The following is a 23,492-nucleotide window of genomic DNA, read 5'->3' as shown; positions in this document are numbered from 1 at the left end:
TTCTCATTCATGATCCAGTCCATTACCAGCTCCTTCCTTCGTATGTTCTTTGGTCATGGCCTGACAAAAGTTAAATGAACCCTAATATGGGATGTTCTGAGTAATCTTAGCTAGTTTTGTGAATGTTGCTAACTACTGAACAATCACTTCATTGACATGGTGCTGTCAGCGGTCAACTCAATTCTCGTCAATGTGATGACATCTGTCAATCTTTTCACACGTAATATTAGCGAGAACGATTTCACGGTTATCGACGATTGAAACGCGGGTAAAATGTCGACATGTGCCATCCTGGATATCTCTTCTAAATCAGCCTGTTTGTGAGAGACTACATGGTAAAAAAGTATAGCGAAAAAAAATGTGTGCTTTGAACACAGAGAACTGACTGAGGGCTACGGATAATATATGACTTCCTGTGGATGGAAATATATTTGCAATCTTCAAAGTGTTAGCATGATGGCGTTATTTATCAACCTCTTGCTCCTGGCATTATTCTGAGAGCCTTCCTTGTGTAAGGTCATGAGAAAGCTGTAGGGCAGGGGCTCAGACCCGGTCCTCAGGGATTAGTAACAGTCCAGGTCTTTGTGTCAACCAGACCATACATTTTTAAAATTGGTAAAGTCTGTCAAAAGCATCTGAAGCTGTGAGAATGTGTTTTATGTATATTGGAAAGCAGTGTACAGCTACGGTCAAACGTTTTGCATCACCTAGAATCTTTGGACTGATTATCACCGTGTAACAATTTTTTTTATTTTTTTTGTTCCTGGGTAGTAAGTGTTATTTCCTAATTGCTTATGCCTCAAAAGTATAGAAAATAGCTATTATTCCCCACAGACTTTGCTTTTGTGACCAGGACAGTGATATTTCAAAATATCACTATTTCCAATGGGAAAACTGGCAAATGTGTGTCTTTTCGTTCACATAAAGTCAGAAAAAAACAACCTATGAATCCAAATTAACATGTATTTATACTAAAGTAATACAAAAATGACTACAAAAGATTTAGAAGTGAGTAGTTTTTCGAGATTTACGATTATGCTGTATTTACTGTATAATCGTAAATCTTGAAAAACTGCTCACTTCTAAATCTTTTGTAGTCATTTTTGTATTACTTTAGTATAAATACATGTTAATTTGGATTCATAGGTTGTTTTTTTCTGACTTTATGTGAACGAAAAGACACACATTTGCCAGTTTTCCCATTGGAAATAGTGATATTTTGAAATATCACTGTCCTGGTCACAAAAGCAAAGTTTGTGGGGAATAATAGCCATTTTCTATACTTTTGAGGCATAAACAATTAGGAAATAACGCTTACTACCCAGGAACAAAAATTGTGTTACATAGTGTTATATAATTGAAAAAAATAACCATATGAACATTTTGATCTTTTATTTAACGTCATGTAATCAAAGAAAAATTATATTGCAAAAGTCTGCAGGAAGCCTTAATAGTAGTACAGTATTTCAGGTTAGATTTCAAAATGTTTTGAGTTTTTCGTTAACGTATGGAAAACTACAAAGCTGTATGTAATTCGATATGTTAACATAACATTATTCAGCAGGTTTAATCCGACTTTATGAAGCAAAATGTGTTAATTCTGATGGAAAACCTCTGGCCATAGCTGTACATATATATATAAAAAAAAACATAGTTAGATTTTCGTAAGTACAGAATGCCTGTTATTCTTAAAGATTAAGTGCACTTTAATCGTTAACTCCAGTGTTATTTTTTCTTTAAAGAGAAAAACACCTCCTTAGTGTCATAAAATAATTATAAAGCAATACAAATCACATACCAATGCCTACTGTACTTGGCCAACAATTTATTTATTTTTTTTTTTTTCATTAATATCACATCTTTTGAATTCTCTCCTGGCTTTACTACTGATTTATTATGAAATCTGATACCGGTCAGTTTTGATGCTCGTCGACAAACTGTTTACGAGCGTGCTCTGTGCTTAATATATTCCTTCTCACATTACACAAATATGAAAAGGCTAATTTGGAGGAAATGTTTGTATATTTTAGCTGAGGGAAACTGTGCCAATTGTGATGTCAGACCAGCTGTATTGTTCGTTTCCAGTAGGCCCAGGGTTAAGGCTCCAGTATTTGCTTTAAGTAGGGTAATGCGTACATTTGCAGCTTTCTACAGTAACTAATAGTCATTAGAAAGCAGTGTGCTGTGGGAGCCAATTAAAAGACCACTCATACACCTGTCATGACCTTAAACACACTGGGTCATGGTTAAACAGTCTTTAATGAACTCCTGTTGTTTTCCATAATCATTTTACAAAATGTGAGACAAACAATGTTAGTGGTATTATACAATAATTATAGGGCCTTTCACCCCACTGAAGGTCAGAGCGGCCCATGTGCCTGTGCGCCCGTGTGATGGGTATCAGCGTGTGCCCTACAGCACCCTTTTCACACTATTATGAACAGCACTTTGGAGTTACACTGGAGGTACTTATAGGCTTTTGAAACCATGGCAACTACACTCATTTTTTTCTATTTAGATCTGTTAATGTGCTTCTGATGTGATGTGCTGCATAGTTATGATGGAACGATCTACTATTCCTTTCTATTTAAACCTTCAGGCATCATTGTATCGAGTCTATAGATATATAAAAGATAGAAGCTGATTTTTACCTACCCAAGCTCAGAGCGAACAGTAAGCCAATGTATGAGTTGGAGTGGATATGAGCTTGTATTGTACAGCGTCCCGTACAGTATTCAATATGAAAATGACTGCTGTGTAATGCTGGCAACACAGGCTATTAAAAAACAAGGACTGAATGAAGAGTGGCATGGAAGGACACTCGAAACCCTACAAGGGCTGCGTTAACTGGAGGCCCCCTGATGCCTAATTCAAACCTTCTGCCAGGGCAGTGCGTATGGCTCTGCTGTGGGTGCCTGTTTGGGGAAGGGGCTTGATTAGCCCACTTCAGAAAGTTGTTTTTTGTTCTCCGGCTGCAGCTTTTTAGCCCCAAGACTGCAAATGAAACCATCCCGTAAATCTTCCATTATAGGTAGTAAAAACTAATTTTAGATTTCCTGCTCGCTCCAGCGTCTCGACTGATTGCTACCACTTGCACGGGGGCCCAAGCTGTTAAAAAGGGAAGTGGGCTTTATTGCAGCTCTGCGTGTCAAATAATAATGCTGTAAAATCCATATTTACAAGCCACACCCTCCCCTAAATGGGTTTTAGGGCTTATCCAGGACGAACAAATTGTGGAGCTGTTTACTGGCATGTTGCACTTTCGCTTCGCCTAACCCAATTACTGCTTACTGCTTACTTAAGCATCACCACTCTATCAATGGTGCTTATTGTTCCATTCACTGGCTTTCAAAACCGAAGAGACAAAATCAACCTTATAGATTATATATAACGCAAACGACTTGGTGTGGACACTGTGTGTGTTTCAGTCCACAATGGCTCAAGCTGTCATGAATAAAGCAGTTTATCTTGTTAGAATGAGGACGCTTATCTAGTAACATTGAAGACTGCCTCAGTATAGCGATTGTGTATATGGGTAAGTGGGGATAAACCAGTGCTCTTTTTGTCTCTGATCATTATTCTGTAAACTGTAATGTTAGGGCAGTTTGTCTTTGTTGGGGAGCAGAAAGTGCTGCGTTTGGAAGGTGAACCTTTGACCCTCGCAATTAGATTACCAGTGAAACCACTAACAACTCATTTAAAATATACAGAGGAAATCCAAAAGGAATAAAGCCTGCATGGTAAGCTTAGCCACTGTTTTTATGATCTCCATTTTTGGTCTGTTTCCTTGCATGCCTGATTGATATATCCATGTGTTTGTTTGGTATCATTCCCTGATGTTGTTTCTGCTTTCATCATTATTTGCCATGCATACTAACTATTCCAGCAAAAAAAAAAAAAGAGGACATCACCTGGGGAAGCATATTAGCTTTGCACCCAGTACTTCACTGTCACTATGGGGTTCAGTGCACAGCGCAACTGTAATATGCTTCCCCATCTTGGTTCCTCAAAATCTTGTGCATCTTAACAAGCAATCATTGCTGAAATGGTAATTACTACAATTTTTGCACTGTACTGTATTGACAACCTAACTTTGAAATACAAAATTGAATGTTTTGTGTGTGGACTTGAGCACATGTATTTAAGTCGGATAAACAAAAGTCCACTCACAGAAAAGTAGCCCTTCACTAAATGCTCTTCGCATGATAAAGAGCAGCCTGCTCTGTGTGTTAAAGGAGTTTGGGGATTAGCACTGTATTTCATGTTTCTTTTCAATATGTTATACTTTTTTTCATACCAGTTTGGTGGACACACCAACACATGTTTGGTTTATTTAGGCAGTGGAGGGGTCGGTATCCTTATCTTTCTGGACATTTTACTGTTTAAAGAATGTATCTGTATTTAGTTAGATACAATATAGAACATCAAGGAAGTCAGCTATCATAGCAGAGTAATAAATCACTCCAAAGAAAAAAATGCACACATCATACAGACTTCCTCATGTGGTCTGCAGGAAATTTAGGCTTATGGAAAATTATTGGCTGCTATATCACAGAGTACCTCCGAATTAACAATACTACTTCTCTGGAGTAAATGGAAATATATATATTTTAACGCTATACAGACCATTAGAAACTGTTTTTACTACAGTATATTTAAAAATAAATACGCATAGTTGTAAAAAGAGTCGCAAAAAAAAAATTAAAAATCACAGGCCAGAAAAATACGTCTGGAAAAACACAAGAAGACATTTTCTCCCGAGTAAGCGATTTTTTTTTTTTTTTTTTTTTTTAAATGTGGAGAACTCATTTGAAAGAGTTTTGGATCTATTTAAAAAAAAAAAAAAAAAGAAAAGTTGTATAAGTGGGTGGCGTGGATGTATTGGGCTCACGATTAATAGCGGTGAATTACTAAGAAATAATCCACAGAAATGGGCTTCACCCCCGCTATCAGAAGGGGAGTCATGCATCCTGTTAACAGCAAGCAACTCTGAGGTGGAACAAGAACTCCTCCCAGCTGAAAGCAATCATCAGTGCACAGCGCTGGGGACCTCACATATGGAATACTTTTATAAGTCATCTTCAGTTGCTGATATAATTTTAAAGCAAGTTTCTCTGGCTGGCTTGAGCTCTATCTTTGGTAAGAATAAACTCAATTCCAAACTCGTGGGAGAGTTGCCAGCAACGATTACGAAAGAACGATTTACTGGGCTGCTGTTAAAAAATGTAAAAGCACCATGTAAAGATCCGTGGCCAGATTTGCTTGGTTTCTGCTCCAGCGGAAAAGGGTTTTGTATTTCGAGCTTCATATGAGCACAGGTGGCAAACAACACCGGCAAGCTTTGACTTTCAGTGCATTCGCAGAAAAGAAAAATATAAAACCATAAAAAGATTGTTATGTTCTAGGTTGTCCCTGATAATCTTCACGTGAAAGGGGAAAAAAAATTATAACATCAAGTTTATTGGAGTATAGCTTATTGAAGATTGCTGCAAAATCAATGCAGTTACTGTACAGCATTCACCCTGTCGAGTGTTAACAGGCGGACGGACAGACACGCTCAGCACGGAAGGATCCCCATTTTTTGAAGGAAGACCCTAAAAAAAGCAAGTGCAGTACAGCACTGTAGAGTATATTTCCTTGAAATGAGTCACCGCCTGCCCTTAAAAGGGTCCAGTGGCATGCTGCCTACTGGCACGCCACGAGGCTTCTCATGTACCACATTATTATTCTGGTTACAAAAACAAAAACAGTGCATACCAGAGAAGATGCGGGCACTTCACGTTCAGAAGCTTCCAACTGAGTTTTTTTGTTCCGCAATGAAGCATGATTTAGGTTTTGCAATGATGCATGACTTTCAGAACAGCTTCATTGGAGTGAAATTGCAGACCGGCTTGTTTTGAGCTTTTCTTCTTGTCAAGAAAGTTCAATATCGTGCCATAGCAATTGTTCCTTGTTCACACATGCACAGGACATCATTATATTGATCACACTTTTTTTTATTTATTTTTTATTTCCTGGGCTACTATTTTTTATAGCATTCTCTTCCATAACTAGCGTTTAGCTACAGTAGAATTTTTAAAACTCAGCGGTGATACATTTAGAAATCCTAAATGAAAGTAAATGCAAGGTTTCCACCAGAAGCAGCTTATTTTTTTGTCTTCAGTGTTTTTGTAATATTTCTAGCCTTGTTCGTTCTGTATTTTGGTGTCCCGTGAGATATATAAGGGCTACGTTGTAGTCAAAAAGTGTTAAACACAGTCCTATGTGTTTACTGAGGAATACTGCTTTATGATTGATATTAGTTCATATACTGATCAGTTTTCTTTCAAATAAAATATGAATATGGCACAGTTTGGCTTTTAAAATTAAATACAATTCAGATTGTGAAACTACTAAGATCAAGTTTTACGTCTTGCTTCATTGTTTCCCCCAGATAGAAATTAATTTTCCAGACTTTTTACCCTTTTACAGCTCCAGTAGTCCTTTGAAAACTTTTCATGTCTTCTTGCGGGACTGTAGCACTTACTGTTAGATTGCAAGAGGAGAATTATATTGTTCGCTCGTGAATAAATAATCATCAAATAACTAGCTTACTGAGTAACCTGAACTATCTTTGGACGTTGCTGTTCATGCACTACTTGGTTGAATAAATCTTTTGACTTGGCTGTTAAATGTAGGTCATCTGGCAGTTTGATTCAAGATTATATTAGTGTTGAATAACTGAGTAATTTGTACAGCATTTGTACCACCAGTGTTCCTTGATAACGTATCTGCTAAAAAATGTATAAGATAATAAAAAAGAAGAGAGCCACATCACAAAACACTTTAGTCCCCCTCTGGCTTCTTTCTGAATTAGTCTTTTTGTTTTGTGTAAACTTGCTACTTGGGCATCTTTGGTACAAACGCACAGTGTAACAAACACAACAAAACAGTACTTTGATATGTTATATTGTCAACTAAATGCTCTGAGGTGATGAAAAAAGTGGCATTTTCATTTTCCAGGTCGGACACCCGACAAGCAAATATTTAGAAAGTGGGTGTAAATGATGTATAGTTTCTATTCTGTGTTACTGGAGAGTTCTGGGTGCTGTCACGATAGCTGTCCCTAGTTAGAAAAAATGAGCTGGTAGCCAATTAAAGTCCCAGTATAACCCAATGCTGCTTTATACTGCATCAAAGAGATTTGTTATTTAAAAAAAAAAAAACATCACGGCAGAAGAAAAATAAGGCAGTGCTCTGTTTAAATTTAACCTCCTTGAGAAGCGTATAATTTACCAAGCCCAGCCAAAAATATCTCAGATAGGTGGAGTTTTGTTAGACTAACAAAACCCCCCCTTTTAAAAAGCACTGCATTTACACACAAAAATAAAACCTGTTGCTGAGAGGACTGGAATACTTACCTTGTGGAACAAACTAAACCCCAAATACATTTTTTGAAAAGATCGGAACATGTTCTGAATTTTTTATTTTTCATTCATACCTTCTAAATAATATATTCAAATTTTAATATAAGGTTTATATAAAACCAAGTCAAGTAGAAAGGCGATTCAGCTCGTGGCTGTTGCCTTGTACAGGAAATGCTCGTCTACTTGACCTGAACCTCAAAGAGAAACTCACATTGGGGTGAATCTTTCTGTTTACCTTTTTCATACATTTCTAATAATGCACGTCACTGCAGATAAGAACCGAGTGAGAGATGGGATATTTCCGAATGATGTCTTTCATGTTTTTGAACAAACAATTGCGGGAAACCGGTTGAACCCAGCACAGTTATGAACAGGAGGCCCGTCTTAATATTTATGACTATTCCACAATTACGAGTATAACATGTTTCAAGGTACTGTAGTGCTTTCAAAGCACTTCTGTTGCCAGCTGCGTGCTTCCCTCTGCTTAAGGTCACAGCATCTGCATTTAACTATTTTTTTTCAAAGAAGTTACTTTAACATATATATGAGAAGAGCTCCATGTGATATGTGAGATTTTCTATCTATCTATCGATTGATCTATCTATCTATATATATATAGGATGTATATATACACACACACACACACACACACACACACACACACACACATATATATATATATATATAAACACAGGATATAAATAATAATAATAATAATAATAATAATAATAATAATAATAATAATAATAATAATAATAATAATAATAATAATAATAATTTATTGAATTTAGAAAGCGCCTTTCATGCGATCTGAAGGTGCTGTACAAGAGTAACAATAAAAACAGACCCAGCAAAACAAAAATAAAATCAACACCAATACAATTGAAACAAAAATAATTTAAAAAAAGCTGTAGTATTAAAGTGAGATTTAAAAACATCAAGAGAAGGGGCCTCCCTTACAGTGAGTGGCAGTGAGTTCCATAGGCGCGGGGCATAACAAGAAAAAGCCTGGTCACCCATCGACCGCAGCCTAGCTTTAGGAACCACGAGAGGATTTAGATCAGCTGATCACAGTGGACATAAACATGTAGGAGGTTTTTAAGGTATTTAGGAGCCAAATCATTAAGTGCCCTGTAGGGAAGAAGTAAAATCCACCCTGAACCTCACTGGCAGCCAATGGAGAGAGGCCAGGACTGGGTTTATATGCTCAGATCCAGCAGTTCTAGTTAAAACCTGAGCTGCTGAATTCCGTACCAACTGGAGTCTCAGAAGGATCCTCCCAGACACCTCAGCCAACAGACCAATACAATAATCAGTGCGTAGAAATAAAAGTGTGAATCAGCTTCTCTGCATCTGAGATGGACAGACGGTTTTACATGTGCAATATTACGCAAATGGAAGAATGACATTTTTTCGTGATGTTTTAACATGAGACTCAAAAGTCAATGCAGAGTCAAAAATGACAGCTATTTAGCTCCGAATCCTGACTTGAGTTTTAGCGCAGCAAAAAGTAAACAAACCAGATTATACGCATAGTGATCTCTATGGAAAACCATCTGGGTCAAAAAAGCATTGTGCTGCTTTAGAGCGAGTCACAATCTCATGGGACAGAAAAAAGGTAAGCAGATCATTCTGAAATGCCTCACTTAAACAGTGCCCAGCTTGATGGAAATGCTGTGTAGTGATTTTTATATAGGGTGTATATATTATAAATTTTTTGTTGCGACTTTCTGTAATGTGGAATGTAAGAAACGAGAACCAAAATGGTGAATTTTTCTGCTTGTTCAGCTACAAAAAGGCACAAGTAAACCTCATGTTATTACTTTATGAAAAGGTGTCTATGGTCACGGTTTACTGTGAGGAAACAGCAATGGCAAGGAATGAAAAAAAGTAAAAAAATAAGTAAAATGCGCTATCAACTTTATGTACTGTTTATTTCAGGAATTAACAAAACTGTGTTTAACGTTAATGCTATTTGTCATCCTTTGTTTTGTAGTTAATTCTCTGGGGTGAAGGCCTACACAACGTATTCTTTACTCCTGGGATATTCTTCTACTTTAATGTGTTACATATTGTAACGTGTTGCTGCAAAATAAAGACACACACACACACACACACACACACACACACACACACACACACACACTGCTGCTGTGCGATCTCTGCCTGCATTCTGAGCAATATAATGGCTTTTATAACTTTTTGAAAACGACGAATATCCGAACAAATATTTAAATTATGAGCATATATCCAGACATGAAAATCCTGTGTTTGTCCCAGCAATAATAATATCTATATAGCCTTGAAGTCATTCATTCATGCACAGCAAAGCTTTTTCCAAAAAGAGGTACCGATCATAAGGCACTTCATATATCAATGTCTTTGCAGAGTTAAAAAATAGTTCACAGCAATGACGTATAACCCATGTATACGCTGCTCGATGATGCTCGTAGATAAAGGTGTTTTGAATATAGACGCCTGATAAATAATAATAATAATAATAATAATAATAATAATAATAATAATAATAATAATAATAATAATAATAATGCACTGCAGAGTTTTAAAAAATAGCTCAAATACCAAAGAGTAATTTATATACCATATTTTTGGTGTTCATTTTTGTAAACTCAGTGACGAATGCAGCACAATTCTCTCTATTTTTTTCTGCCAATATTGGCATTTTCTAAAATATGCAAATCATCAAATTTATTTAAAGAACAAAGGCAGATCTGCAGTTGTAAATGTATTTAACTTGTAAGACACTACTTAGTTGCAGGAAGGTCCAGTTTAATGGTAAAGTATGTGCTGGTTTCATATACACCATTAAATTCCTTTCTATAATGGAGCAAATTAATTGTAAGGCTGTAAAGGGTTACATGTTTAAACAGGTAATGAAATAAAATAATCTGAAATGGCATAATATTTTACTAATTGTTTAATCCCCAAAAACATAGATTTTGACACTGCAGTATGTGGGAATGGAAGTCAAATTGAAATAATAACACAAGTAGAATACAAATATGACTATGGCTGCTTAATGAAATCTTCCTTTTATTAAAACTGTGGCAGTTTAAACAGTCAGCGAATGTTATACAAAACTTACTTTCACAGCCTTGTTTTTCTTGGATTCCACAAACCTGTGCGCGTTCAGTTGCTGCAGTCCTGTCGGGTCTTGTATTTCCAGCTGTAACAATACTATAGAAATACAACGAGGCGTAGTTTCCATAAGAAGTGCAGGGTTTCATTTCGTATGAGGTTCATGGAGCTGACATGGTGCTCTTCTTGCATGTTGTCTTGTGGACTGTAGCTGTGCTTGTCTACACTAATGATTACTGATGGCATGCCAGGTTTATTCACTGAATGCATTTCTGCAGTGGATTGGACAGTGCTAGTTCTTCCTTATGGTGGAAAATGCTGCATAGTGTGCTCATATCCAATGGCTTTTTAACCTCTAAGTGAAATAGATCACAGAACCCATAAATACCACAGGCATGAACTGGTTTTGAATGTTATGCATTAGCAGCTCGATTATACATGACACAGGCCTACTGCATCAACCCAGCAGTAGCCAGTTATTATTATTATTTTTACAGCTGACAGTTGTTACTGATTTCCTTTGTGTCCGTAAACATTCACTGTAGTCATATTTTAATCTTCAACAGCAATATTTATCGATCCTGAAATGTTTTTTCTTGAAATAGTACAATATTTATCAAAAGGAGGTACGACCAGGCAGTGAGTGTGAAGGAATTAAATAATACAGCTTATGTGTTACCTGTACGGGAGTTGGGATCTCTCTATTAGTTTGGTTATTTTCTAAACAAAACAACCTGAAGTTCGATCTAAGGACCATCTTTTCGGAGTGTTTCCTCCATTTTAAATGTTTTTGAAAGGAGAAAGAATCATACTAATGTTACAAAACGAAAGTGGCCTTAGGTTCCAGAACTTGATTGAAAAGCAGTTTCTACATTTTCTAAGTGGATGAAATGCAATGTTAAAAGTCCTCTCTGTTATCACCAGCTAACACTAGTGTCATTATGTTTTAAGATACAGGCCATTTTTGAGAAGAAAATATTGGTTTAAAAAGTTCATCTTATATTCGAAGAAATGCAGTGTATATATATGAATAGGTAATAAGTAAGAGAAAATCAATAGGCAAGTGTATGTTAATAAACTATAATAATAAAGTAACATTAATAAACTAACTGTCAAACTAAGTTAACACAGCACCCCTATACAAAATGCAGAAGCAGCTCTAGATTCATTAGGAATACATGTACAGGAGCAGTATTCAAGACATGACAAGACTAAATTATTAAACAGAATGGTGAAGAAATTAACCACAATTGAAAACACCAAATTGCTCGGCAACTTGTGTGCGAGTCAGGTTTTTTTCAGGAGCTTGAACAATTCCACCATTTTGTAGCGATGAGGTGCCCTCGTGGAAATCAGAATACAAAACGAGGCAATGATATGATGGTGGTTCTGCAAAGATTGAACCAATCAGCGTGCCTCAAGACACTCTCGCAATGGCAAGTCACATTTGAAAAGATAGAATAAACCATTTGAATTTAAGTTTGGTGATGGTGAGTTATCGGACTACAAAATAGTACCATGTCAGTTGTGAACACATCTCTAGCGGTGCCAAAAAGGTGTTCTTTTAAGCAAAGGGGGAAAATCTGTTTCACCACAAGGGTGTTCTCTTAGGCGAACTATTCTCTTAGGAGGTATTCCTATATGCTGAGACTACTGTGTTTAAATACCCTAGCCCTATCCATAACACTAACCCTAACACTTACTCTAACCCTATTCTTATACAATTGTGTACTTACATATATTGTAATTATGTAAGTACACATGTATTTACTAAGTAACTACTATGTAAGTACACAGTAATTTGAGTCGCTAAATGTAAAGTTTTACCAGTAGAATGTGGTAAACACTTTTGGTTTACCACAGCTTCTGCTTAATAAATGATTATCAGCAGCCTCCTCATGCTGATCCGGCAGTGCTCAGATCCTGGATTCAGACCTTGAGACAGTCTGGGCTGTGGACCAAGAACGTTAAAGTATGCAACTCAGGGGTATAATAATGCCGTTCACAGTGCACCAGTACTCATGCGCACCATAGTAAGGGTTACCTACTTGCAGTCTGGCATTCTTCTAGCTTTGCATCGTCTTCGCTAAGAGTCATACCAGAGAGTTCTTAAAGAGCAATACAAAAATCGCAACGAAAAAAAAAAGCTGCACACCTCTTCTGTATGAAACAGGTCACGTGCTTAAACACTGACGCAACAAGTATTTTCCCACTCATTCAGGGTGTTGCCCTTATAAAAATGACCTGAGCACTCTATTTAGAAACCGCCATCTCCCTGCTCAATACTCTCCTGTGATGTCACCCTGCTGCTTTTCAGCCAGGGGCCTGTTTTTCTTTGGAAAGTTTTATTTCGGTAAAGAAAACAAGGCATAATTATAACCCATTGGCTGAGATTACAAGCCAGTCACTGCAGCGCACCACATATATGTGTCTGCTAGAGCCTGTCAGTCAGTCCACACCTCCTCCAGCAGCTTCACAGACAAGCTGTTTAAAAACAAGCGGCTCGTGTGCGGAGCATTTAAAAAAAAGAAAAAGGCTGTGTGTGGAAATTGAAGGCACTGCTTCTTGTCGAGCACTGAAGCCTGAATTCAACACACTGAATAAGGAAAAATAAAAAAAAACTAATCTGGTAATGCTCTTCATTAAGTGGCAGGGATCAAGTGGCATGAGGTAACATTCCACTTGAATTCCGATGAATTGTCCATGAATTCACCAAAAATCCACACAATCCTCTTTAAAGCTATTTTAAAGGTTTTCAGCCAGAACAATCTTGTGTTAAATAACCACCTTTATTATTATAGAAAATAGAAAAAATAGAAAAAGGGACACGTAACCAAACGAATGATAATTTGAAGCACGGTAGGACTGCGTTTGTGAAGTAGGTTTATATACCTAATAGGCTGATGGGAACTTGCCAGTAATTGGCTTGTAGTTTGACCAATGAATAAATGCGCTGTACTAGGATATCTATATAATTGATAATATAGATTTCCTGCCTGAAAACCTCACAAGCTTTATATTAGCTTTGTGTGTGATACTATTTTCCAGCATGCAAGCTGCTTTTGTAACATTGCTATGTCAGCATGTACTGATGAATGTTGAATTAAACACAAACCTATGGAAGCATGGGACACAACCACACTTTGATCACCGCTGCACAGTGGCATTGAGCACATTACACACGCTTGCAGTTTGCAAGACGATTCTACGTAGAAAATGCAGGAGCTCATTTACATTTATTGAGAAGGCGTAGTATTTCATGTAGTGTGACTGGTCCAAATCAGTACTTATACTAAATATTTAAAACGCGTACTAAATACTAAATAGCGTTTTTAACTGGGATGGATGCATAACTATTACTGTACTGTACCTGTCTTTCATTATTATATATATATATATATATATATATATATTTTAGAATCAGTTAGGAGTTAGACCGTGATCAGGTAATTATTGTATTCTGATCCCACTATTAATAGACTGCCTTGTTTTATTATCCCCCCCCCCCCCCCCCCCCCCCCCCCCCCCCCCCCCCCCCCAAAATCGTCTGTATTTCTTGGGCTCAGGTGGGGTGTTCTGTGGTGAAGTTGGAGGTTGATTTCACTCAGTGACTTAACCAGCACTCTACAGAACTCCTACATTTACTATTAACATTCTATTCTGATGCATCAGTGACATAACCAGCACTCTACAGAACTCCTACATTTACTATTAACATTCTATTCTGATGCCTCAGTGACATAACCAGCACTCTACAGAACTCCTACATTTACTATTAACATTCTATTCTGATGCTTTTATTCCATTTTGTTTATGTTTTTGTTTTTGTTCTGTAGGCCATCCTTGCGAATGTAATTTTATACGAAAATTAAAAAAAAAAAAAAAAACCCACAATAAAACTCAAGACGACTAAGCAAGGAATATATTGTGTTGTATATCATGGGTATTTTCTGACGTAACTGAAATTCACTGGTGTTTTAATTACACTCTTTGGAAGTGTTTATCAAGTAGAATCTGTTTTATAATTTATAAAGTATTTTTCTATTGATGCGTGGTACTGTACATTTGTATATTTTGCGTGGGTATTCATTTCTGAGTTACCTTTACTAGGAATACCTGCCTTAAGGCACATTGTAATGCTATGCCCGAGATCATCAAAACCGCCTGTTCCTTAAATAAGTTGCAATAATAAACAACCTGTGTATCTCGTGTGTCCCTGAACACTGTCATTAACATGCTTTTATAAGTAATTATCCTTTATTCCTCTAAGCTGTATGCTGGGGGAAGTTCCCTTCTATTTTAACTCCTGTCTGTGAATGATGGCTCCCAGATGTTAACACATTCTAAGATATGTTTATGTCAAGAGTTGACTGGTTAACACTAATGATTAAATATTATTGCTTAATTCAAATTAAATGCACAACTACAATCAGATGTGGCTGAGAGAGTCATTTATATACAAAGAATCAAGGCTAGAGAAAGTAAAATAAATAAATGTTTCTAATTTTAAGTTATACATACATGTCAAGAAGTCTACTTCAGTCATCCATTCAAGACTTTTTCCAGAGAGGTCATCAGGAACCTTTGACCTTTAACACTGCAGCCTACCCACAGGACAACGCTGGCCATGAAATGCTAGTTATGTTGACAAAATGTGCAAAACTGTCGTATATGTGTTCTACCTGAGGTTTTAATTATATGTATAAATTGAATTCTGGAAAAAAAAAAAAAAAAGATTTTGTGCACTGTGTTTACTTTTCTTTCTACACAGCTGAAAAAGGGCTTTTGTCTGAAACGTCCTCAAATCCTTAAATCTTAAATATTTTGTCTATATCCCACAATACATGTCATTTATATATATATATATATATATATATATATATATATATATATATATATATATATATATATATATATATATAATTTAGTGAGGTGTTGCTGAAGAACACTCTATTCATCAACAAGGCAGGGAGCTTCACAAAGCTTCATTGTACTGCCCTGTAGGGACCACCTTTATAAGGGTGAGGGAGCAGTTTAGTCTCCAGGCCATGAGAACAAAAAAAAGGGTTTAGAAGAGACCTCATTGACGTTTATAAAATTGTATAAGGATTTGACTAAGTTAGCTTAAGCCAATGATGGACAGTGCTTCTTCATCAATTTGCTATCTGACTCATTGTGGGCTGCTGTCCATTGACGGATAAGTCCAAACCAACAAATTAATTCAACTTAACCAGATTCTTAACCCAGACCTCCAGAGATGAACTGCTAGTTTATTAACCCACTGCACTACCCTACCTTCTGATAGACTAGATTTTCATATAAAAGAAGACATTTTTCCTTGAGTTGAATTCATGTTATCCAGTTACCCAGGACAGGCATTACATTGAAGTCACTTATGTACTACGCTTTGCTGTGTTTTTACTATGGTAAAGCGTTTATAAGAGGAATCAGGGACCCTGAAGTTTCTCCAGGTGTGGCCACCTGTGTCTTTTACCCTCCCTGGACTGCTTTCTTACACTATGCAATATTCATGGAGTGTATTAATTCCTACAGGCACTGTAGTCCCAGTGGAACATGAGCTAACTTACCAGAATAATGACAAACAGGCTAAAAGATAATTGGGCAGATTTAATGCTGGTGAATTATGCAAAGAGATTCTTCAGTGTATTTTAACACTTTACACATGACGTTTCTAGCATGCACTCAGTATAGCTTAAAATGAACGAGTTTAAGGAGTCACTCTTCCACTGATTTGTGCGTTTGATTCATATGTACAGTAACTGTAATCTTAAAAAGACATGCTTTATACTACAGTAAGAGCGTATAAGACTAAAGCTTGTGGGAGGGGGGTCTGGATTCGACAGCTATATTTTTAAATACAGGGTGGCGCTCTGAGACCTGCAATGGACATGCGCAAGCAGGTCCCGAACCATTTATATATATATATATATATATATATATATATATATATATATATATATATATATATATATATATATATATATATATACACACAACATTTTGATATGTAGATATCTTTCTCAAGGGAGCATGTGTTTGAATCAGAACATTGGAGGTACTTATAGGTTTTTGTCAGCATTACAATGACTTGTTATTGTTTATATTCAAATCCATGATTTATTCTTAAACGGTTTCATGGTGTTCTATATATTGTGCCAACATTTTTACTTCTATCTTTAAATATGTATTAATTATAGTTAACGTTAATTTATATAAACTTATATTTATATTGTCATGCAATGCTGGCTCTGAGGATCAGCCTTGATTTGGCCTCCCCAGTGTATCAGCATGCACAACTTTTGAATGCATTGTTTATTTATTCATTTAAATGCTGTATATTCATTGGAGTTCATTAGTTTATTCTTTTATGTTGAGTCCCGCTGGCATAATTGTGTTCAGTCTATTTATCAATTTACTCTTTTATTCTTCTATATGTCGCATTGTCTAATTTTAGCTGCCCTAATACTACAAACTTTACATCATTTATGTCATGTCCTTGACTGGTGAAGTGCTGTACTATTGGTTCATTAATTTTCATATTTCTAATTAATGAAAGGTGGTTCTGAATTATTTCATATAAAGTTGTTCCAATCTCTGCAGTATATTTTATTTCATCACATTTTTCACAGGCTATTCCATAGGCGACATTGCTATTTTTACAGTTTTATAGACTGACAGGATTACCCAATGGAGTGTAGTCAACCAAACCTGTAACTTCTGTGTGTGAGAAGCACTCCAGTATGACTTGGTTTACACAGTGAGTCCTGTAAAAGTACAGTGGCAGTCGCTACCTGCATGCATTCTGTCATGGCCTTTGAATCAGCCTTTCCCACTGCCTGTTACAACAGCCTGTTCCTTTTGTTTCTGCTGCCTTCTCTAGGAAGCTGTTGGCGGGCCGTACAGCTTGTAGAACCTCCTGAGGCCAGCAGAAGGACATGATTCAGACTGTCCCAGACTCGGCATCCCACATCAAAGTGAGTGCATCCATTCTGAGGACCAATACCCTGTCACAAGGTTTAAACGGTATAGAATTCTTACTAAGCGTTTAACTGAAAATGTCCTGTTTAACGGGGATTCAGTGAACATCTGTGTCATATAACAACATAGGTGAGATCACATTTTTCATTGAAAATGCATAACGTCTTTAAACAGTAAACAATGGTTTACACTGAAGGTTTAAATGCTGAGTCTGTTCAGCACAGGTTTACAGCCTTAGTTAGAACGTCACTGGCTTGTTAAAAATTTAAAAAGGTTTACCTACAAACACAAATGACGATTGTGACTGCTTTGAGTATGACACTCTGAATTTGAAATGGTCTGCCTTTATGTTATTACAGGAGTTGAGTATAAATGGTGTCTTTCAGCTGCGGACCCACTTATACGTTTTCTCTGCACTGTAATTGAAATGGACCTACCGTAGTCTAACTAGTCAAGAAGGGTGTTTAGGATTATGGGCACTCTTCTCAGAGTTTTAACACTGGTATTTTTTGTTATATGTTGGCATCCAAATAGTATTTCCCAAACGTTTCTGCGTGGGCAGGGAAAATAATGAGGAGAAGTGCGCCCCCTGCAGGACAGACCTAGCAAACCTTGACGTGCAGTTCAGGTTGGAACAGGAATTGGTTTGTGCCCACAATGACTCCAAGTGGCATGATTAAAATGAAAGGTCAAAGGTGTACACTGCGTGAACTTGCACTGAAACGAGTCGATTTATTCAAGTTGTTTGCTGCTCTGTGGTCACTTGCTACCTACCCCTCTTTTTATTAGTGAGTAAGATCATAGAGGCTGAATGGAAAGGAATAGTTATTATATTTTTAGAGAAGCCTTCTGGGAGCTGAACACCTGCTTTTTCCATTTTCCTTCCTGTCCGATTGGTTAAACTTGTTTTATTGTTATGACTCAAGCCGTGGTAATGTGCTGTGTTTCAAGTCGTGTTCTTTCATTTCTGTGAGGGAGCTCAGTGTTGCAGGTGCCATTGCTTGGCTTTGTGCAGGATGCCTATATCATGTTTATAGTCCACTGGCTACATCTCTTTAGACTACAGGACATTCATTGATTCAACAGTGATCCAAAGAATATTTGTTGCTTTTACAGACATGCATTTAATCTTTACCCCATATTCTGGGGTTTGGTAAAGTGGGGCATTCCAGTATAGGTCTTTGTTCCAACAAAAACTATTATACTCAACCTGTCGACCTCCATCTAGATCACAAGTCAGGTATAAAATAGTTGAACTTAGTAAACCATGAGAATCTGGTATTCAATGCATTTATATATATATATATATATATATATATATATATATATCTATATATATAGGATATATATATATATATATATATGGGTTTATTCGTATAGATTTTTAAAAATGTAATTTAAAATTAATGCCTGAAGGAGATATGTTTGGGAGGACAGATCGATTGTATGTTTATTTCCATACATCCCTATATATTTCAAAATTACAGAAATAATTGTTCTGTTGTGGAAAATAATACAATGTGATATTTTATTTGTCCTAACAATATTCAGTAATGGAGAACAGAGCTGGGTGGTTTCCCCTTGTTGTCACGGGATTCTGTGTATGTTATAGTGGCACACTTATATTAACAAGGGATAGAATTGTGATGAATTGTTTTTGGCACATACATTTGGACAAGTTTCCTTTTGGTTACTGTACGGCAGAATCGTTTTTTAAAAGCCTATGGAAATAACGAGCAAAGTAAAAGTTTTATGCCTCATTTCTGTGGTCAAACACGGCAGAGTTGCAAGCAATATTTGCTTATTGTGTCATCGTGAATCATCATAACAAGAAGCTATTCTGAAAGCTTAGAAATTGCCTGACACAAATTGTACAAGACCACAGAATTTACTGGAAACATTCTCTCCCTGATAAATACCAGACTGGTAAAGACACCACTACAGCTATATATACTGTAGTTATCTTCTGTGAATTTAGCTGGACAGTGCTGAAGCCAGAAAAGAAAGCTTCCTTTGCCTCTGTAAACTCCTGTATAGTCTGACAACAAGCTAATGGGGAGGCTTTTTTTTCTTCATATCAATCAGAATTCTCCCATTCTTGAACCCAGGTTGGTCAAAAAGGGTTTCGAGTCAACCTGACTTTATCACCAAGGTTTGAGAAATAAAAAAAACACACCCAGTAGCCTGTTAGGAACCCTTACTGACGTGCTATAGCAAGAAACAGCCACAAACACCAGGGTGTCTTGTGATAACCCCATACCCCTGTGGATTGTAGAAGCAGCTGTTGAAATTGCTAATTGGAATTGTTTTTTTAACAATTTAACAAACCAAAGAATTCACCATTATACCCTCTGGGTGTCAGCTGTCCTTCTCTGTACCAATCACAGTCCTGAGCACTACACAGCTGTCTAGCTATTGCCATCGCAGCTCTCTGAAACTGTTCTTTATATACGGACACACACTGCAACTGCATTGCATGGTTGCAAAGAAACTTGGATAAGCTCTTTAAAATATGACATGAAAAAATAATAAAAATAAAATCATCCAGATGGGGATTATTTCACAACAGGGGGTAATGGAAAACAAAATTTATTGCAATAACATTTTTCCTACATAATTTCTTTTAAAGCCGAAGTTGGCTGTGGATGTCTTTGTAATAATGAACGAATACCAAGTCTATTGATGCTCTACTGTTTGTCCTTTAGCTTTTATTCATTTACATTTTTTTTTTTTGGAGAGGGAGGTAAGTTACAGAGGGAAGGATAACAGAAGCTATACAATAGAAAAACATTTTCAGTGATGTCAAATTAATATAACCTTGCTTTCAATAGGTACAAAATGATATATGCATTTGTGATGTCAGAAATACTGTGAACACACCGCCAGGTAATCAGAATGCTGAACCAGGGAAAAGCTGCCCTATGGTTTGATCATCTGTCCTATTGCTCCCAATGATGAGACATTGGGCCAAGTTTAACCAAAGTATGTTGAAAGCTGATGGGAGTAACACTCAGTACTGTAAATGCTGTTACTTCAAAGTATTGGTGAGTGTCTCGCCTCTGAGTACATATAACGCTCAATTTCATTGCATTTCACAGCACGTCTGTGTTTCTCTCTCTTTGTAATACTGGGTGGCAACTTTAAATGTTTGACCGCGCAGCTCCCTAGCTGCTATTGAATCACATACATTTGGTGGATGGTGGCTGTGTGGGTGAGATTTAACATTCCTCTGAGGAGAATTCCAGATCCTTTGTAAATAAAAGTCAGATCCAATGTGCAGAAGCAGCCTGCTTAAACGTTATCCCTGGCCCTGGACTCAGAATTCCTGCTGCCGAGAAAGCCGGGCGCCTTGGAAAGAGTTCCAAAGAAAAAAATAATAATCCAGGAATACAGGAATTTGTGTGGTGGGGTCAGGCCATACTCCTGTCTTTATTTCATGAGTTTTTTGGGATAGACTTGTGGTCTGGTCACGTTCACTTAAATTTTAACCAGGCTCGGCATGTGGAGAAAATCTGGGCAGATACTTCGGTCATTTATTACACAGCAGGCGCTGCGTTGTCATTGCCAAGAAGTGACAGAGCTGCAGACACACTTGCCTGTGCACTGCTAGGGCTGCAGGCAGGAGGATCCAGATGTTAAGCTAACTGCAGCTGTAGGGACCAAGTGGAGCCTCTGTTGCAGTCCAAAGGTAATCAGCTTTCTTCCCATTTTCAAGTTACCTTGCCTCCTGCTGTCAAAGGTTGCTGTCTTCTAATCTGGCTTCTTGTGGTATGCATATTGAGCATGTTTTTAAATGCAAACAGCGCTTTGGATTTTCAGTGTAGTCTTGCATTAGCAACTGTTGGGTTGCTTTTGTTTCTGATAGTATATTATTATAATATATAGTATATACCTCTGCTGTGCAAACCAATGCCTGCTGCCTCCTTGGCAGATAGTTCAGTACATTAAGGATGTCTTCTGGACCAAATTATGGAATTATTTTGAGAAACCAGAGGGATCTGTTTTCTTTTTCAGTGGCTGTAAAAAAAAAAAAAAAAAAAAAAAAAAAAAAAAGTGGTCTTCTAAAAGTTTGCGCCTGGAAAATGTGTACTGTATCTGTTCATTTTTAAATGTATTTCCTCTTCCATGTTGGGTCTGTAATATTGGTGTCTGCTGTTGAGTTTCTGAGTGAAAAGCTAGTATGTTATTTTCTTCAGAAGGAAATTGGACATGTTCCTAAAAGGAGTATGCTATGTATAAAACATCTCTTTGAAAGAAACAAAATATCTGGAAGCTACTCTTTTCAATGCAACAAATAGCCATGTTAATTATTAGATGCTTCAAATATAGCATCCCCTATGTTGTCAAAAACTTGCAGTGACTGAGATAAACACATTTATCCCTAAACTTTTCTTCTGCTGCCATTGTCGCTCACAGTACAGGTCTCTCACTTGAAATGATGGCACGAGAACTCACCCCACAGAACGTTGTTTGTTCAGTTTTGGAAAAGCACACACTATATTTGATTTACCTTGCAACTTGTAGATGACTTTCAAAAAATATTTTGGCATGAACAGTCCCAGCAAACAAAACGTTCACTGTGAAGGGACTGCGCTCCAGCCAACAAATCTGAAACTCCTTACTTTTGAATTTGCAACACTGTAGTACAGAGAGTGTACGCAACAGGCAGCTGCAGCAAGTCAGAATTGTAGAAGTTGGGAGGTGTTCACTAAAGCTTTTCTGTAATCCAATCCTCTTCATTGTCTGTTCTGAAGCAGTTTTGATTGAAGGTTTGCTGCAGTGTGTTGGCTGTTCTGTCATTTTGAATTAACAATTACGACTTTCACAATGAATTTATATTGCATTTTGATGAACCTGCGTAACTGGTAACTGCATTTGTGCACTGCAGTGGCTGTCTGTAGTAAACCTTTGTGGTTCAGTTGGGAAGCAGTTCTTAAACCCTGTTGAAATAAATAAGCAAATAAATAAACAGAGCGAGTGTGAAGTGCTGTTAAATGACCAGTAGGTGGCATTAGTGTGTATCCAGTTGCTGGTCGTGGTCAGGGGTCAAAAGTAAACCATTATTATTAACGAGAGTGTTCTGTTGAGTTCAAGATACTTTTTTTTTTTTCATAGAGATGGGATAGGGAGTCTTTCATTGTCTAGATGCTCAATGTTGCCATATGATGATCTGTAATGCTCAGTACAATTAACTGAGAGAATTGTGATGTATCCAAACTTTGGCTTTTTTTTCAGTGCTGGGTGGCTAAGCTAAAAATATTATGCAAAGAGACATCGTGGTGTGTATCCCAAATGACTGAAAGTCAGGCCAGTGTTATTCTTCATTGTGAACTGCATGTATGTGCAAATATGAAAGAACATCAGTCAGAATGAAAGAATGTTCTAATTTTAAAAGGCATTCTTTATTGATTTGCTGTCCTGTGGGGCTGTGAAATCCTGTCTGACCACCGGTGCGCTATGCAGTGATTCATAAAGCCAATACATTTTTAATCATATGACAACCTGACTTTAACTGCTTTATACTCATTTCACTGTATTAAGCAGTTTTCTTTTCTAAAATATATATAAAACAATTCTCATAGTCATTTTTATATATACAGTAATGTTGGTTTTGGAAAACTGTACATTCTACTCAAAGTATAATATGGGCTGTTTCAGAATTGGTGTTAGAGTATCTTTGTGGGTTTCAAAACACTCAAAATTAAGAACTAACCCTTTCATACATAAAATATTTTTAAAAATAGCAGGGGAAAAAAAGTTGTTTTGAACACATAATAAATATATGTTTTACTGAAAATGTTTTCAAATTGCTCACATTGCTTTATATGGGGATAAAATGGCATCCTCTTACGAGGCTTTCATGCATTTGCGTCTTCCGTATGTCCCCATGTACTGTCCCCATATGAGGTCGCCGTGTGTGAAAGGGTTCAAATAAGAAACTAAGTTATGTAGACAAATGTTTCGTCTGTTGCTCTCCCTTCTTCGGTT

At 36.9% G+C, this 23,492-nt stretch overlaps 1 protein-coding gene across 7 annotated transcripts in view; it reads left to right on the top strand.

The window, feature by feature from the left end:
* The window catches only part of LOC121320377 (transcriptional regulator Erg), a 69,142-nt gene that overhangs the window by 3,539 nt on the left and 42,111 nt on the right, over nt 1–23,492 (top strand). For all 7 annotated transcript variants that reach the window (XM_041258644.1, XM_041258639.1, XM_041258646.1 and 4 more), the window contains exon 2: nt 17,407–17,500. In XM_041258644.1, coding sequence (XP_041114578.1) covers nt 17,462–17,500 — 39 coding nt within the window. In that variant the 5' untranslated portion in view covers nt 17,407–17,461. The remainder of the gene's footprint in view (nt 1–17,406; nt 17,501–23,492) is intronic.

Source organism: Polyodon spathula, chromosome 9 (genome assembly GCF_017654505.1).
Source record: "Polyodon spathula isolate WHYD16114869_AA chromosome 9, ASM1765450v1, whole genome shotgun sequence".
NCBI classification, from domain to species: domain Eukaryota; kingdom Metazoa; phylum Chordata; class Actinopteri; order Acipenseriformes; family Polyodontidae; genus Polyodon; species Polyodon spathula.
This window is presented reverse-complemented; position numbering and strand designations above follow the sequence as displayed.